Source organism: Tyto alba, unplaced genomic scaffold, assembly GCF_018691265.1.
Source record: "Tyto alba isolate M040663 unplaced genomic scaffold, T.alba_DEE_v4.0 Super-Scaffold_41, whole genome shotgun sequence".
NCBI lineage: Eukaryota > Metazoa > Chordata > Aves > Strigiformes > Tytonidae > Tyto > Tyto alba.
The window spans coordinates 23872635-23890903 of NW_024881317.1; the positions used below are offsets into that span (position 1 = coordinate 23872635).

Sequence of the window (18269 nt, forward strand, 5' to 3'; positions counted from 1 at the left end):
GGGCCGGGCGGGGAGGAACCGGGACCTGGCGGGCGGGAGGAGCCGGGGCCGGGCGGGGAGGAGCCGGGGCCGGGCGGGCGGGAGGAGCCGGGGCCGGGCGGGGAGGAGCCGGGGCCGGGAGGAGCCGGGGCCGGGCGGGCGGGAGGAGCCGGGGCCGGGCGGGGAGGAGCCGGGGCCGGGCGGGGAGGAGCCGGGGCCGGGGAGGAGTCGGGCCGGGCGGGCGGGAGGAGCCGGGGCCGGGAGGAGCCGGGGCCGGGCGGGGAGGAGTCGGGCCGGGCGGGAGGAGCCGGGGCCTGTCCGGGGCCGGGCCTGCCGCGCCCGGGGCCGGGGCCAGGGCCAGGCCGTGAGGGGGCGGGGCGCGAGACGCCGCCATGTCGGAGGCGGCGGCAGCGGCGGGGATGGCGGCGGCGGCGGCGATGGCGGAGGCGCGGCTGAGGCGGAAGCAGTTCCTGAGCGCGGAGGAGGCGGAGTTGTTCGAGCTGGCGCAGGCGGCGGGTAGCGGGCTGGACCCGGAGGTGTTCCGGTGAGCGGCGGCGGCGGCGGGCGGGCGGCGCCACTGGCGCCGGTTCCGCCGCTGACGGGTGTTCCCGCAGGGTGCTGCTGGACCTGCTGCGCATGAACGTGGCGCCGCTCGCCGTCTTCCAGGTGCTCAAGTCCATGTGCGCCGGGCAGCGGCTGCCGCCGGGACCCGAGGGCGGGCCTGCCGCCGCCCCGGGGCCGCTGCCCGCCGACGCCCGAGGTAGGCAGTGCGCAGGGGTGGCGGCGGCGGGCCCGGGTCCCCGCGTCCCCCCGCGCCCTGATCCCCGCGTCTCCCCGCGCAGAGCCCCCCGAGGGCGGCCGCGCCCCCGCCCCGCACCTTCCCGCCTCCGCCCTGCGGCCGCCGCGGCTCGGGGCCCGCCCGCCGCCCCCCCGGGCCCCCCCCGCGGCCCGCCCGCCGCCCCGCGGCCTCCCCGCGCCGTTCGCCGGCCGCGCCGCGGGGAGGGGGCCGCGGGCCGGGCGGCCGGGCCCGAGGGGGGGCTCGGCCGGCCCCCGGGGGGCCCGCTCGGTGTGAGCCGCGGGGACGGGCCCGGCGGGGGCTCGCACGGCGTCCTGCGGAGAGGGAGCCCCCTCGCCCCCGGTCCTGGGCTGCCGCGCCTCCCGCCCGCGACCTTTTTTCTTACTTTTCAGTCTTTTTTTTCGGCAGCGTAGGGGGCCGCGTGTGGAGGAGCGGTGCCGTTTGTCGGGGAGGAGGTTGCTGTAGTCACTTGTACCACGTTTTGTAGCCTCCCGGTTCTGCCCTCCAAGCCTTCAACAAAAAAAAAAAAAACAAAACAACAACCCGCGACCCTTAATACACGATAACACCCAGTGCTACTTTGCTTGTATCTAACTCAAAAAAAAGGTAAAAGTTTATGGTACATCAGGAATCCCCCGAAAAGGAGGGGAGCTGCGATGCTTCCTCTGCTCCATCCCCACGTAGCACAGTGGCTTCTGCTGCTTCGCCAGCGGTTTCTGTGCCCGGCAGGTGGTACTTAGATGAGAATGTGAAATGGGAGGCTGCGTGGGATTGTCGGCTAAAAAAGTGGTTGCTTTTGAATGTATTTATCTTTCGTTATTGCTCTAATCTTGCTGGACGGTAGCAAATGTAGCCCTGACGTTGTTCCACATATATATTTATATTTTATTCCAAACCAGTTCTAATAAAACTTTCACTTACTCCCTGAACTTTCTGAAGTGACTTTTGGCTGGTAGCTCGCAACCTTGGTGGGTTACTTCCAACAGGTTTTAAAAGAGGTGACTAAAATAAGACAGCTGTCACGAAACTTGAATTCACTGTGAAAAGGCTCTCATTTCTCTAGAGCTCAAAAATACAGTAGTAGAGGGCTGCGGCCAAAACAGCAAGGTTGTCTGTGGTTGCCAAGAACAAAATTGCATGCCGAATGCTCGGCTTGCTGCATGCCTCGGCGCTGCCATACCAGTAACATGGGAGCGCTTGTTCACCCAGTGGGAGCCTAGAAGTGGATGAGATCAAGTCGAATTGTATTGTTGTGTCTTGTTCTTCCTTCCTCTCTCTGTTTCAGGGTGAAACCTCTGTTGTAGCAGATGGGTCTCTGCTGACCCATGATGAATTTTGAGGCAAAACTTTAAAAAGTAACTGCCAACAAGGACTGTGCTGGGAACACAGAGAATGGGGCAAGAAAGCAAAACTTTGTCGGCAAAGGTAACTGGAGCAGGGTGGAGGGAAAGTAAGGTGATAGTATACTGCCACTACTGACTGCTGAGGCTGCCTTGGTGGTACAGGGTGTTTATTCTCATGGCTGTGCTTGCAAGTCTGGTGGTAAATCCTGTAGAAAGTGAAGTTGAAAGGCAAGATTCGTTTGGCCAACTATAAGCAGTCAGTTTTAGGATAAGGGCGATGATGCCACAATCAGAGGCACCTTCACAGTGGTAGAGCCTGCTGCTTCTGCTGTGGATTCCCCCATGGTAAGTGGGTGAGAATCACCTCACTGAGCAGCTGAGTGGCCGTATAGAGACTGTAGAGTGGATGTACAGAGACTCTGAGGAAGTTTGCTAAAGTCCAAATGGAAATTGGAGTGTGCAGATAAAGTGTTTGGGACTCCATGGACTTCAGGTTCCCCTTTATCAAGAGATGCTCTTGATTAAGAATTTCCTGCAGAGAAGTTGGCTGCAGTAAAGAGAGCAGGCTCACATGCGATTGAGAAGTGACTAAATATGTGCAGAGGAAAAAGACGACACCTGGCTGACTAATTTTTCCCAAGCAAAATGAGAGGTGCAGCGTTTGGATATTTTAAGTAAGAAGCAATGTGCTACTCTGGTACCATGTTGACAGGAAACATCTCAAAAGAGCAGTGATTTTGAACAAAAGATGCTGTTAAATTTTGCTCTCTTCTCCTCCTTTGTTGGTGCTTCAGGTGTGATGGGCCACTCAAACTATGAAGGAACTGTGGTAAGGTTTTTGTTCCTGTCCGTCTGTCAATCTGGAGTAGCTCTTGTTCTCTCATGTATGCTGTTTGTATGGAATTTCCTGTAAAAATTAGATTTCTTTTTTTTTTTTTTTTTTTTCCTAGCACTGGACCACTGCTGTGAGCTAGTTTTAGCTAGTAGTAGGCTGGCTCAGGTTTGAAACATTCAGATGGCAACTTGTTTGTTCATCAACATTAGATTTCTCAAGAGAAGCCAGAAACTCTGAGGTAGGGTTGATACACCCTTAATCACTGCCTTCTACCACCTTGAGGTGCTGCAAGCACCCCTTAGAGAGGCTGTGAGTTTGCAGGAATTAGTACCTGTCTTGGGAACTTAATTCAGCTGTGCCTGCATCAATCCAGGATGCTCATTCTGCATCTTTAGGCAGAATATCTCCTGGCCCAAGATAGTGCCTGAGTCAGACTGCAGTCCTAGTGTGTCCAGCCAGACTTTCCTCTCCATAATTTCCCTTTAAAATTGACATGTTCATATCCTCAAGGGTGCTGGGAAAAGCCCTCAGAACTGAGGGTAAAGTGTAGCAAAGTTCAGAGAAAGATGGTGCTAGCTCTGCACTGTTTATGGTGAATATTCACAGTATTAGTTTGGCCTTCGCTGTCTCCTCTTGCTGCTTTATTTCACAAGGCTGAAATATGTCATCAGGGCTAGTTAATGCACTGAGATCACCAGATCATACGCAGCTTACTGAGACAGGAGGATTGTGCCCATCAAGCCACAGTTTCACTGCAGACATGTGGTAAAACTAAATGCTGAACTTGGATTTGCTCTCTTTGCAAGCTGGTTCTTGGTAGTGATGATAAAGGGGCACTTGGGCCTGTTCTCTCTCATCACACTCAGTCCTGACTAAATTCTGATGGGCAGCACTTGCATGCCTTGCCAGAAGGTTTGGTGTTCATGAGAGTTTTTTTTGTTTTCTGAAAGCTTGTGTTATATTAGAGGTGTAACTCAGTTTGAATGAAAACTTCCCTTTTTCGTGTCTGTCAGCCCAAGTGACTTTGCTGTCACCCACAGTCCACTGATGTCAGCTGATTCCTTTGTGAATAAAATCACCGTTGAAAAGCTAACTCTCACAGAAAATTCTTCGAGCAGAGCTTAAGCTCAGTGGAAGCTTATCACAACCATAGACCTGCTTCCTCATTTCTGTGAATATAAGAAGTGCCAGTAAGATCTCATTAGTATTGAGAAGAGGACATGCTTTGTCCAGCTCTCCTTGTGAGGATAGATTTCTGTAGCCTCTCGGATGGAAAGTGGATGTCTACGCTTGCAGTGATTTAGTCAAAGGAGGGGCTGTGTTAGCTCAGTGTCCAGCCTGACCTAAGATGGGTATCAAGTGCCAGCGAACAAGCTTCTGCAGCTTTTTGAAAACTTTGGCTAGCTTATGTCTGACTCCACAGTGCTGTGTAGACACTTGGAGCAGTGTGCCTGGAGGGTCTGTGGGAGATGGGTATGGCTCCTGGCAGAAGGTCATGAAAACAAACAGGTTTCCAGAGAAATCTCTTATGATCTAAAGCAGAACTGGGCCATCAGTGCCAGCCTTGCCTGTTATACTGGACCACCTTAGGCTGCATTAGGATTTGAATGATCTGTCTCAAGACAGGAGCTTGTTTTACCGTAGCCCCTGGGGGAAGCTGTGTTGCTGAAATGAAGGTCCCCTTAAAATCAGCATACCTTTTGCCGAGTAATTTTCTCTTCTTAAATTGAAGAAACAACCTGCTAGCTCAAATTGAAGAGGAGGAGGAATCGCTCCTCACTCACTGGGCTTTCTAGTTCTGGGCACAATCCAAGTCCATCGTTCAGGAGTTGGGTAAGTGTTAATAGGGTGATTGGGGGTGTCCTCTGGGCTGGATCTGTTCTGCAGGAGCATTTGGCTTGTCTTGCCTCCTTTCCCTTTGGGAGCTGCTGCAGGGAAGAGAAACCAAAGCTGTATCTGCTGTTGGCCCTGGCATCTTTTGTTGGAAGATGCTGCTTTGGTTTAAGAAGGGGATGGTGTGGCTTCCATGCAGCAGAACCAGGCGTTTGGAGGTGGGATGTGCCTCCTTCTGTGTAGCTGGGACTTGTTTCTGCTGAGAAAGCCAGAGCTTCTTGCACTAGTACAACGAGCAGTGATTGTCCCATATAAGCTTGCCAAGCTGCTTTGCACAGTGTCCTTCAGCTCTGCATATCTGCTCTTTCTCCCATGCTTCCTCCTTTGTCAGAAGACAGACAAGTGGCTGAAGTAATCTGGGTCTCACTAAAGATTAGCCAAGACTGCTCTGTTCAAGTTGTATCAGTACTGATGAGATACTGGTTTAGGCTTCTCAGCCCATCATGGTGCAGGGAGGTTTTTAAAATCACCTAAAAGAAGACTGTTACAGCATTTATGAACAACACTATTGGTGGGGGTTGGGGGAACTACCCCCCAGTAGTTATTTCAGCGTTTTTTACAGCTGAAGCAACAAGGAGTCTAGTATGAATGACCTTATTTTACATTTTCCCATAGAATATAGCCATGTTGTTCTGCACGGAGCTGTGTTTGCTGGTGACATTACTGTGAGTACTGGAGCATCCATCTAGCATATTTAGCTAGATACAACTTCATCCAAGCTGCAGTTGAAATGGTTCCTCAGCAGTTGATTTGGGAGGGAAAGAGTTGATTTTTTTTTAAAGAGAAAGGATATCCAGGCAATTTCTTTCTGTGCATGCAAGGAGGAGGTGTGTGTACCTGTTAAGACAGTGGTGTTGGTTTTGGCCTAGACTAGGTATGTATATGGTTTACCTTTGTATAGTTAAGTAAACCTTCTTCTTATCTATTATTTATGTGTCTTCTGTTCCCACCAGCCAACCCTAGAGCCCCTGGTGGTTTCCCTGCTGTTTTCTACCTCTCTGGACATGCCTTTGTCAATGCCCTGTTCTCTTTTTCTAGGCTGCTGAATGTTCTTTGAGGCTTCTGTCATTCTGTGCTCCAACTGGTTTTTCCACATTCTCCACTTACCCAGCCCAAGAGTCTTCCATAAAGTTACTCCCCAAATCTTTGCCCCAATTTCTTGCACTAAATGCATTGTTAACATGAGCTTGCTTTTCAAATCGTGGGCCTCTCGCCTGGTCTATGGATTTTAAGGCTGCAAGAAACCATTGCAGCCTCTGATTCTCCATAGCAGAAGTCGGAATGCTTTCCTACCCCTTGAAACTGTGTGTCCCACTTAGGTGCCTGTTGGAAGAGCCACTGAGCCTACCAACAGCCATAGGCTCGGTGAAGGGTGTGGTTTTTTCTCATCTGTGTGAAAAAACATGCTTCTGAGAATTGTAAATCTTTTTCTGCCTCTGCGTTGGTAACTGCTTTCTTTCTGTGTAAATACTTAGATATGATCAAGGTCTCTTCTAAGTGTTGCTGTTCAGTTATTTCCTGAAGATCCCTCTGTGCAGCTTGCTGCCACCTTTGTCGTCTGTATGATCCTTGTGTTTTGTAGCCTTCTCTGTTCATCTCTTTTTCTCACTTATTTCTTGCACTTTCTCTGTGTTACCTGTTTTTTAGCTATGGTCAGCCTTTTGGGATGACAGTTGTTGCTGCAAAGGCCCACACTCTTGGATAGTGCTGGTTAGCCATGCTAGCTGCTTTACATTCATCTTATGCTCACCCTCCACTTACTCAGTCTTACATTATCTGAGGGTTCATCATGATGTGGGATTTGTAATGCAGACTTCTGTATTAAGGAGATAAGGTAGCTGACAGGGATAACACTATGTGGAGCTCTGATACAGTGGAAGGAATCCCTCCAGAGATGCTAAGGATTTATCTTAAATGTACTTAATCTGGTTTTTATACATCATACAGTGAATTTTCCTGTTCGTTGTACTGGCTATTATGCTTCAATTGTAGATGAAACATATCCATGGGATCTAGCTGATAGCAATGTGTTCTGAATCGTGCCACGCTCCTGTAACTGTTGTACTCGGGCACTTCATGGTCTGTATGTCTTCCCTAAAAAAAAAACAATCTGTAGAATGATCTATAGGTGACTTGCAGGATCAAAGGACTCGTACAGTCCTGATCATGGTTTTCTTTCTTAGTTGCTTCAGTCATACTCTAGTTTTTTTTGGTATGTCATCAATACCTCCCCAATAAGTAGATTTCCTAAATTCACTAAAGAGCAGTTAGATTGCCTTCCAGATCTTTGTCCTGGAACCCTCTCTCCTTCTAACTCTTTTTACCATAAGCAGTACAGTTTAAGCCTTTTGAATTAGAGGCCTTTATTCTTGTTTTGTGAAATGATGGACGTGGTAATTACATGTGGCAAGAAGTTTTATGTTCAGAGCATTCCTGATGTGGAGTTGTTGCTTTCTGTCAGCCTTCCCCCCAGGCTTCCATTCCAGAATGCACTTTTTAATTTTAACTTTTCTGTATTGTACACATTTATTTAGTCCATCAGCAACTGAATAGCTTCCTTGTTCATCTTGTGGTACAGAAATGACGATAAAGTGTTTTCTGGATTGCAGGTGCTGATGTCAGTTATTTTACAACTGAATAAAAAATTTCTCACCTGCACTGTGCTTTCTTGGATGGTTGAAAATCCCTTGGTTAAAAGTTCCAGCTCCTTTCCTCTCCTCTCCTGAAGTAGTCTCTTCTACTTCAGCAGAAACAGCAGACAAAGATCTTTTATTTCTTCTTCCTTATCCCAGGAACAACTTGCAAAAAGTCTGGGCTGGAATGCTCAAAACCTGATGTGGGTCTAGTCCCAAAAGAATAGGTGGCTTCATTGTTCCCGTGAAAATGTATTTTGCTCTGGGTAATAACGTACTTTGAAAACTGAAGTCTAAACAAACTTGTCATTTTATGGAATCTTTACCTTTTGAATGAGGGGAAAAAACTCTATGGGATGCTGTGATGGGACCCGCACTACCGTCTTTTGGGAAGGAATCGACTTCCTCCCATCTGAGTACTTTTTTAAGGAAAAAAAAAAAAAAAAAAAGCATCATCTGAGAGGCACAGGCTTCTTCCTTGCTCTTTTAATTGTGCTATGTTCTTTGCAGTGCTCTGCATACAGTGGGAGCCTGTTGCAAACTTGCCAGATAATTTAGCTATGGTCAGCTGTGTCCACTGGAGAAGCTGGTAGCTTTTGAGCAGGCCACAGTTGAAGAGGAGGCACTGTGTGCCGATGCATTCCCTGAAGGTATTGGGATCCCTTCAGTAGTCTTTGTGGTTCTGTGTAATGTTTTTATATATGCTTTAGGTGTGATGGGCATGGATGGGCAAGTTAAAACCTGGACTCGGATGGCACTGGCAGTGCTGTCAGTAGGAGCGGGTAGCGAAGAGGACTGGGGATCTCTAGCCAGTGCAGGTTGGTCTCCTCTCACGCTTCCCCCACAGGAGGTTTGCAGGTTTGCCTGAAGCTGTGAACCTTCCTCTCTGCTGGCTGTTTGAGCTAAACACTGCTCCGGGATAGTTTTTTTCAGTATGTCTTTTCAGGCTGATTTTCAAGCTTTTTTTCTTTTTCATGCTCTGTGTGGCAAGAACTGACAGAAAGAAAAGAGATTTAGAGGAATACTGTAAGTGCCAGACTCATCGTGTGTGGCTTTGTTGCAAGGTAATGAGATGTGAGTTTGTGAATGACAGCTAATTCATTCTTCCCCCTTAACCAACCAAAGAAACACTTTAAAAAAAAATCTTATAAATGTAGGCAGAATAGAGCTCCCTGAGAAAAAGGAGGGACCTCTTCTCCATCTTCTCTTTCTGTAATCTCTGTGCAGGAGAAGGAGAGGAAACGAGACTATCCCAGATTCGGTGGTGAAAATGTGTAACACGAGGAGCAACCAGGACCGTGTGAGGATCTGTAGGGGAAAGGCTGGTGCATTTCATGGTGATCGGTGGATGGGAGAGGAGCTCTTCCTGTGGCTCTGCTGAGCAGCCTTGAAGGGAACCGTCTCTGAAAAGAGTGGGAGAGATGAATGAAAACCTTGTCTTCGTTAAACCAGACGCCTTATAGGTGGTTGAGCTGGCAGCCTCCCAAAGTAAGATAGATACTAGAGTAAGGGAGGATCCAGCCATTGTGTAGATGAGAATGAAATATTATTTCAGAGAGTTGCCTTGGAAAAGGACTGTCAGACTGATCAGACCAATGCAGACCTCTGCCCTGGGAGGGGGGAATTGCTCTGTACCTTAACCTACCTTCAGACATCTCATTTAGAGGCTTCTTAGCCTGATGTGTTAAACTGGGATGTCTGAGCACCCAAGGAGGCTTGTCAATATCTTGAATAGGATCTGTGACTTTGTTAATATAAGCTTGCTTTTGCAGTGATATCTAGTAATGCGGTTGAATACCTTAAATTGTTATGAAGAAACAGGCTTGCTGGAGGATAGAGGAAGGCTGTAAGTTCCGTGTGGGTGATTGATTCACAGGCCTGTGTAGTTCTCCACTTACTTTGTGTTCTTTCTCCAAATCTTTCTCTTCAGATAAGAGTTTGCAAGAAAAAACGTGCTTAAATAATGGCCCTCTGCTCAATGCATACTTAAGGTCTTAGTGAAGTGCTTTGGAAAATGCATTTGAAAACCACCTTCTTATTTTTTCCTCCTCCTCTGTTTCAAAACAGTTCAGCTGGATTTGTTGAGACATATTTTGCCAGTCTTACCTGTCTGCTTTACTCTGTCTTCTCAGGGAGGCTGCTTTAGCAGGGGTGATGTTTTGGCTCTGGAGAGAGGCCAGTGTGCAAATTAGCTGATAAGGATATGGTAGCATCTTTGAAGATCTGAGAACCTGACAGTTTGTGTTGCAGAAGAGGACTACTTGTGATATTTATGTAGGGATGTGAGTAAGACTGCAGGGTAAATCCAGCAGTCTGGAAAAGGACTGAGTATAATGAGCCAGAGTTGCATAGTGGGACTGCTTTGGGGAGTGAAGTCTAGCTGTGTCAGAATCTTCCATGGTCAGGAGGTGATGAGATTGGAAGTGAGTCCCATTACTGTGCATGCTTCTGGTGATGGGGCAAAAGGTGTCCCTTTAGTTGGGTGTTACCTAACACACAGTGATTGCAAAAAGGAGGGACTTCTGCTCTTACAAGTTTGTTTTATTCACACCAAAACCTGAGTCTTTGCTTGTCTAGAAAAGCCAGCTGGTTTACTATCCCTGGTGTAAACCCTACTGTGAGACAGAAACAGGATTTTGGAGAATTTAAATGTACTGTCACGGTTGCTCTAGCCCGTAGTCACTGCCCATATGCACTACAGGAGATATTTTGAGATTTTTGCAGTCCTGATATCCCTGACTGTTACAAGCAAACGTACCAATAGTAATTTATTTATTTATTTGCCAGCGGGAGGAAAATCTGTAGTCCCTGTTACTGCTCAGAGGTAGGAAAGGATACCCTGGGGAAAACAGTGGGCTGAGTAGAGAGGAGACTGGAAGAGAAAAGCTTTAGATTTCTACTTCTGAAAGCATATTTGGAGTTGGGGTTCCTTCCTTAAATCTGATCAGTCTTCACTTGCCTCCTGCTTGACACATGAAGGTGCTTCTTCCTCCCACTACTACTTAAGGCTCTCTCCTCTTGCCTGGTGCCACCCTGCAGACTCCTGCCTCAGTACCTGGTGGCAATCCTCTCCTAGAGGAGGCTGTAGCCTTTTGGCCTTGGGTTTCAGCAGAAATGGTCAGCATTAATGTGTCCAGTGAGCAGCGTGATCACAGTGGGCACTGCTGTTTTTAAATGGGGGGAACTAGCAGTCGGTGGTAGGCAGGGCATGCTTCTGACACTGCTTACATGCACATACCATTCTTCTCAAACTGTGTTTGGCTCTTGAGGAGATAGCTTCTTTCAAAGTCATCTTTGGGGAGGGAGGTATTTGATTAGTCTCTCTTGGCATGTCTCTTGCATCTGTAGGTATTTGAGCTGCGGTTGTTCTATGACAGCCAGACACATCCAAGATAAGGACATCTTGTGTCACCAAGGAAAATATCAGTGGAATCCTTTTGTTTGTCTGTAGTACTTGAATTACAGAGAGTTTGTGGTTATCACCTTTTTTTTTTTTTTTTTGTCCTTTGCATTAATTGAGTCTGTTATTTTTGATGTTTTAACTGGCAGAAGTGCAAAAACCAGGCCCGTCCTTGTGCATTTCATGGGCTGTTCTTGACTGGTTCACAGGTCAAGATAAGATGCTTCCAAAAACATAGTTGTTTTTTGTGCTGTTGAAGTAACTGGTTTGTTTCACTGTGATTTTGAGGCTAAGAGGATGGAGAGCATGTGCTTTGACTGAGCACAGCTTCTCTTCCATAAAGGGATTCTTTTTCCCCAAGTTGTTTCAGCTAGGTCAGAAGATCAAGGGCCTGACTCCCAGTAGTGCTTAATGGTACAGTTTTGCATGTGCACGTGGTTGGAGTTGTCGTACACAGGTTGAGGACCTGCACTCTCACTGGATAGACGCATGTGAGGAAGGGGAGGGCATTCACTTCTAGAGATGTCCTGGATTGCTAAAAGTGAACTATATGGTGAACTATAATGCTTTTTCTTCCTGCCAATGTTTTTTTCATACTGTGAGATCATGTATTGCCTTTGTGCAATTTGTTTGTTTTCATGGACAATACTTGCGTTAGGGAAACTGCTTAAAGTGCTTGAGCTACAAAGAAAGATTGCAAGGCTGGTTGGCTGGCTTGGGGTGGTAACTGCTGGCAGATCACTAGTGTGGTTTACACTAATAGACTTTTTTAAGAGCACCGATTTGGCTGGGATAAGTGAATGTATTTCTTTGGCTGCCCTAGTCTGTCAAATTTTACAGATACGAAGGGGCCACATATTCTTGTTTGGAAGCTCTCAGGTTGTCTTTTTGATGTTGCAAGGTGTTAACTTGTGGTATCGATGTGAGTCCTGTTCTCAGACAGCTGTTTGAAGGAGACAGGATGGTTTGGTAAGTAAAACAGATATCTCCAGTCTGTGCTGTCCATAGCACAAATGATCAAAGATGATGATTTCCAAACCATGCCCACGGAGACTCCAGTGTATGGAGTGGCTGTTGGTATTCTGGAAGTTGCTCTGATAATGATTGCTAAAATGTCACACTTCATTTTAACTGCATGCGTGTAACTACAGTAACTACAGCTCACTGCATTCCTGTGTTTTGTTTCCTCCTTGATATTACTAATTTTTTATGATGCTTCCTGGAGCTTGCTAGCTTTAGTAGAAGCTGTGATCCTTTTGCCTCCTGTTTCTTTTATTTTTATTATCTTCCCTAATGCCTGTCCTACTTCTCATCTGAAGTAGTTCTCTCCAGGGCCAGGGAAAGTCAGTCCCTTGCTTATCCCTTCCTGTCATTTGTTTTCAGTACACCTTGGTCTGTTACTCTCCTCTGGCTGCATCCATCAGGGTGGGCTCCATGCCCCTTGCCTCCCTCGACTTACACCTTTCTACCCATTGCTTCCCTCTGCTGTTGCATTGCATTTTGGAGACGGTCAGGTGTGCTCACAGAAGGATAATTCTTACCTTCTGAGCACAGTAAGAAAATCTGTGAGTAGGTTCTGTGTAGGAGTCTGAGCTTCTGAAAACTCCAGAAAACGATAGGAAATCTGAACTTGCTCATCAAGTTCCAGAAGTGACGTGAAGAGAAGGGTTTCTGATCTGATACTGTGACTGCAGCCTTCAGAAACTGGTGGATGCTGGCACGTGGATTCACTTATCCCAACCTTGAGGTGTCAGATGCTCTTCATGTTATTCTTGAAGTGCTGTTTGCAGTGCTGGTGTTCTGTGCCAAATGAAAGCAAGTGTTTAAAGAACAAAGTGCCTGGTTACTTTGTAGATTAAACCTGATGAAAATTAAGAATGCTCCTGCTGCGACTTGTTTTGGTTTTGTGGCCCTGATACCTGTTGAGCTGAATTCACAAATTAGCTTTCTGTGCTGGATGCTGGATACATTTGCGACATCTAATAGAATTTTGCCTTTTGCATGACTTCTTAAGGAACGCTTGCAGCTGGGGTGCTGTGTGGGTGACATGTAGGGTTGGGACTTGAAAATTAATGTATGTATTTGTTTATTCAGGGAGAAATAAAACCAATTCTGTCAGTGGGACTCAGGTTCTAGCAGAAAGGAGCAGCCGGGAAGGATCTGCCCAGAGGATGCCTCGTCAACCAAGTGCGAGTCGGCTGCAGAAAGCAGGAGCTTCTGGAAAGAACAGTGGAGGAGGCAACAGTACCTAAATAAGGCCTTGGAACTGATGTATTTCGATGTTTGACAATGTATATAAACTGTGCTTGCTAAAACTGCTTGTGTTGTGTGTATTAACCTGGCAAACATGATTTGTGATTCATGGAACAGAGCTGCTGTTTCTTATTTCTGAAACTTCCTTTGGCAACGCAGACTACTGGAGATTACCCGAAGACACCTGGGACAAAGAAAAAGATATGAAGCCTAGAAAAGTCCGGAATAGTGTTCAAGTCACTGTAGAGAAGTCATGACTCCTCTCACAAGCCAGTGCTTCTTGCTGTTTCTTTCCCTAATGTCCATTTTGATATGTTCACGCTAGTTATAGCAGCAGAAAGTCTGGTTGGCTGAATTAAGAGGTGAGTAGTGCTGAGCTAGATCGTATATTAGTATCACTGAGCCCTGCAGTGATGGTACCTTGCGCTGGAAACCTGACTGTCTGGTGGGGATATGTTCTTGTACTTTAACTGGTGGTTGCCCCGTTCCCTTCACGTGCATGCTCACGTGGATTTTAGCACCTCAGTCTGAAAACCAGTTTGACCTGTGTCGTGGTTTGAGCCTGGTCGGCAGCCAAGCACCACGCAGCTGCTCGCCCACCCTCCCCCACTTGGGGCCGGGGAGGGAATTGGAGGGGCAAAGGGAGACTCGCGGGTTGAGATAAAAACAGTTTAATAACAGTAATGAAATAATGGGGTGGCAGTATGAACGGGTGATGTACAATGCGGTTGCTCACCACCCCCGTTCCCGGTTAGCCATCCCGAAACATAAAGATGCTGCGACCGCAATCCCGGAAGTGAGTGCGCGCCTCTTCCCGCCCACCCCTCCCTTATATGGTGAGCACAGCGTCACGTGACATGGAATACCGGCCAATCCGGGCCCGGTGCTCCAGCTGTGTGCCCTCCCTGCGCAGGCAGGGCGCGTGGAGCTGGAGTCCCTGGAATCTCAGTGTGCTGCAGCACTCCTCCAGCTACCAAAATGAACAGGAGCTCTGTTCCAGCCCGAACCAGGACACCCTATCACATACCGTAATCACACAGTGAGTCCTTCCAGTGGTGTTAATGTGATTATTCATTTATAAAGTGTTACAAAACCCTTTACCTGATGAGGCAGATTAAGTACAGAGGTTATGGCAGATAAGGGAGAGAACAGCTTCCAGTGTGGGCTTTCCATGGACTGCAGTTCCTTAGGGAATACCCATTTGCTGTGTCAGGGGCCTGCGTGGCTGTCTGCTACAGCGTGGTCCTCTTCCCCAGCCTGCGGGGGAAACTGCTCCAGTGCTGGGAGCGTCTCCTGCCAATCTCTGCCCTTGGTGTTAGTGGGATTGTTTCTTGCACGTTTATTTTCCTCGCTCTGGGCAGTGTTTTGTCCATTCGTAAATATATTTTTACAGAGGTGCCCACCAGCTTTGCTTATTGCTCGGGCAAGGCCACCCCTGCAGCACCGCCCCCCTCCAACCTTGCCATGTAAACACAATGCACCCTTCCATGGAGATCAGAATTCTTCAAGGGTGGGAGTTGAATATGGGGCTAAAGTAGCTCAGGGCTTGCAGTAACACACCCTGAAGCTGTGCTATAGGAAAGGTATTCAAATGAGATAGCTTACTCTAAGGAAATGTGCTTACACACACACCCCCACCCCCCCCCCCCCCCAAAAAACACCCCCAAAGCCCAAAGGGTACCACACCAATGGGGAAGCTGTAAGTTGAATTTACTGGTAAAACAGAGCAGCTGAAGGGCTGTTTTTTCTTTTCGAAGAATCATTATTGATGCTTTTTGTTCCTAGAACAGGGGTGAGCAGATGAGATGCAACTGAAACCTCCTCTGTGCAGAATATTGACCTTTCTTGAGAATAAAAGCACTTATCAGACATGATTTTTGCCTGTGTGCCCACTGCCTTCTCTCTGACTGGTTTCATACCTGCATTTTTTTCTTTAACCCCCTGCAGCTTGGGATTCCTCCTATTTTGTATCTACCCACCCCTCTCCAACCCACCCCTCCCCATCCTCCTGAGCTCTACTGCCCACTCCTCAATCTGTGGATCAGTGCTCCATCCTTCCCGGTGCCCAATTTTCCTGGGCAGGCCGGCCTAGTCTCCTTTCCCAACTGCCTGGCTGAATAAAAGTGCTCAGTGTGTGCGTTTATGTCATGGTCCTTCAAAACCTCTGCAGCTGGTGAGGCATCCCTGGAGTCGATGTTGCTTTTGGAGCACCTTGATTCAGTCGGTTCTCCACTGTGCTGTTTTTGCATGCAAGCAAGGAAGCGCTTCCAAGGTACCGCTCTGGAGAAGTTCCCCAAACCCTTTCGGGGCTACTGGCATGCCGGGCTGCCTCTCTGCTATGGCTGTCTGTGATGCACACAGCACGGAGAATAGAGATGAGGACCTGGGGATCTGTGCAGTCACAGGATTGCGGTCTTGTTGGGATTGTGGAGATGTGGTGGGACATCTTACATCACTGGGGCGTTGTGATGGAGGGACACAGGCTGTCTAGGAAGGACAAGGCAGGAAGATGAGGAAGGGGACTTGTCCTTCAGGTGAGGCAGCAGCTGGAGTGCCTGGAGCTCTGCCTGGGGAGGGGTGAGCAGCCACCTGAGAGTTTATGGCTTGGGATTAAAGAGCAGAGCACTACGGGTGACACTGTCGTGGGTGTCCACCATAGGCCACCTGACCAGGAAGAACAAGCGGATGAGGCAGCCTACAGCCAGCTGGAAGCGGCCTCACATTCCCAGAGCCTGGTCCTCACGGGGGAATTCAACCACCCGGATACGTGCTAGTGGGAGAACCCAGCAGGGTGTAAACAGCCCCGGAGGTTCCTGGACAGCATTGATAACAACTTCCTGAGCCAAATGATGGGGGAGCCAACGAGGAGAGGTGCTCTGCTGGACCTCACGCCCACCAACAAGTTGGGGCTCACTGAAGGTCAGAGGCAGACTTGGCTGCAGCGGCCCTAAGGTGGTGGAGTTGAGAGTCCCGAGGGGAGGTAGCCAGGCAAAAATCAAGATCGTGATGCTGGACTTCAGAAGAGTGGATTCTGGCCTCTTTAGGGATCTGCTTGATACAGTCCCATGGGATGGGGCCCAAGAAAGGAGGTTGATAGTCAAGGACCACCTACATGCTCAAGAGTGGTGCATCCTGACAACCCAGATCTGCATCCCGTGCCTGAGCTCCAACTGCACCCCTGATACCCCCTCTTAGAGCCACATCCCCACATCTGACATCCAAAGCCGTGCCTGACCCCTCTCACGACCTCATCCTTGTTTCCTTCAGGCCCTGCAGAGCTGCAGATGCTCCTGTGGGGTTGCAGCGAGGCGCAGCAGCCGGGGCCTGGCTGGGGTGCAGCACCTTGAGGCGAGAGCAGTGCACCACAGCACCTCAGCCTCGGGGTCCCGGGGTGCCAGGGGCCGAGGTGGTGCCAGCCCCAGCAGTGGTGGGGGCTGTGGGTCCCCTGGGGCTGGTGCAAGGGCCACTCTGGAAGGGACCGGGGAGGGTGTGGGATGGCACGGGAGGTGTCAGGGTCAGCCAGGGCTGGCATGGAGAGGAGCAAGAGAAGCCAGGGCTGGTAGGGGCAGGGGCTAATGCTGGTCTTTCCTTCCTGGTTCTCTCCCCAAACCACTGGTGTGGGGGAAGAAGGAGCAATCAGATCTGGCTTTGTTGCAGAACGAAGTGGGGTGTTGGCGAAGGCACACTGTGCCTGTTGGAAGGGGCTCTGGGGGGTGGCACAGGACATCATCCTCCACGGGTGCATCCCTCGGGGCTGGTGGGTGCAGGCAGGCTTCCTCCCCTACAGCGTCCCCAGGCCTGGGGTGGGTGCAGGCTGCCTCCAAAGCCCGCGCATCACGAGACAACATGAGGTTACGTGATTAAAGCCTCATCTCCATGAAGAAAGAGGAGCAGAGGAACAACAAGAGGTGGAGGAACCCTGGGAACCTCCACAGTGCCAGAGATCCCCCGACCTGACGGCTCCCAGGGCCGTCCGTGGGCCAGGAGGTGGCACCCATCCTGATGGTCAACTGGGGCAGCTCCCCAGATCACCTCTTGGACTGAGGGGGTGAGGGACGCGTTATGGGATGTAGGGGAAGAGCATTTTGTGATTGTACAAGACTTATTACAGGATGTTCAGGGCAAGGAACCAAAAGTGGGGAAAAAGAGGGATCAGGGTCCACAAATGTAGGAAAATAGAGGGATAAGGATATGGAAGGGGCTGTGTATCTTCTATCTAACTACTCATCTACCAGTTTGGGGTGTATGTGCCTCCTGGGGATACACACTCAGCCTTGCTGCTGGCTAAAGCTGGGACATGGAGCCAGGGCAGCCTCGGCCGTGTTGGGCTGCTGGATTTGGCAGCACTGAACAGAGCATCCCACAGGTATTACACAAAGGGTGCTGGTACAGACTCGGAGGCACCGAAAACTACTAGCTGTGTCTGTTCCTGGTGGAATACATTGGAATACATTAACGATAAATACTTATTATGGGCAAAAATAAAAAAAGGGAGAGAGAGAGAGACAAAGAAGGGGGAGGGGAAACCTCTCTGCAAAAGCCAGCTGGTGTGAGATGCACCGAGCTCCCGTGTGAGCAGCAACCTCAGCCTCCCCTCCAGTGCAGCCAGCTGTGACGGCGCTGATGGTGATGATGTATTTTGCATATTTCGCTTGATCTCATTTGTGACACTATTAGGACACTCAATCACGTGCACGAATTGCACCCTTGACTGGTCACTGACTTGCTGCGCAAAGCTGATTTTTTGACAATTCATCAACGTTTCAATGGGCGCTGTTGTCCGTAGCGTGCGGTGAAGTTGGTCCTTGAATTCAAACGACAACCTGCAAAAGAAGGGGTGGAGAAAGTGTGTGAGGGAGACTAGAGGGTGAAGTGCTCTCAGGGGACTGTCCCCCAGCGCTAAGGGGTGTAGGAACAGGGTGTGGAGGGCCCACACGAGTGCATCTAAACAGGCGGTGCGGAAGCAGCACAGGAGAGAGCAGAGTGGTGCAGTGGCAGTGTGCTGCGTTCATAACCCAGAAGTCAATTCATCGAAATCATCCTTTTACCCCCTCGGTTGTTTTTTTTTTTTTTGTTTGTTTGGTTTTGTGTTTTTTTTTTTTTTTGTTTGGTTTTTTTTTTTTTTTTTTTTTTTTTT

General features: G+C 49.1%; 1 protein-coding gene across 1 annotated transcript; it reads left to right on the forward strand.

Moving 5' to 3' along the window:
* Positions 1-347: 347 nt before the first annotated feature.
* On the forward strand, positions 348-15006 carry LOC116961057 (mitotic-spindle organizing protein 2B-like). The gene is made up of 3 exons (XM_042804341.1): positions 348-523; positions 594-739; positions 12974-15006. Exons 1-3 carry the CDS (start codon positions 372-374, stop codon positions 13129-13131), a joined length of 456 nt encoding a protein of 151 aa, XP_042660275.1. The 5' UTR covers positions 348-371; the 3' UTR covers positions 13132-15006.
* Positions 15007-18269: the final 3263 nt, after the last annotated feature.

Excerpts from the sequence above, each read along its gene's own strand:
- LOC116961057 (XM_042804341.1), top strand. The coding sequence starts at position 372 with ATGTCGGAGGCGGCGGCAGCGGCGGGGATGGCGGCGGCGGCGGCGATG. Across the intron at positions 524-593 it reads CTGGACCCGGAGGTGTTCCG|GGTGCTGCTGGACCTGCTGC; the intron begins GTGAGCGGCGGC and ends GTGTTCCCGCAG. Across the intron at positions 740-12,973 it reads GCTGCCCGCCGACGCCCGAG|GGAGAAATAAAACCAATTCT; the intron begins GTAGGCAGTGCG and ends TTGTTTATTCAG.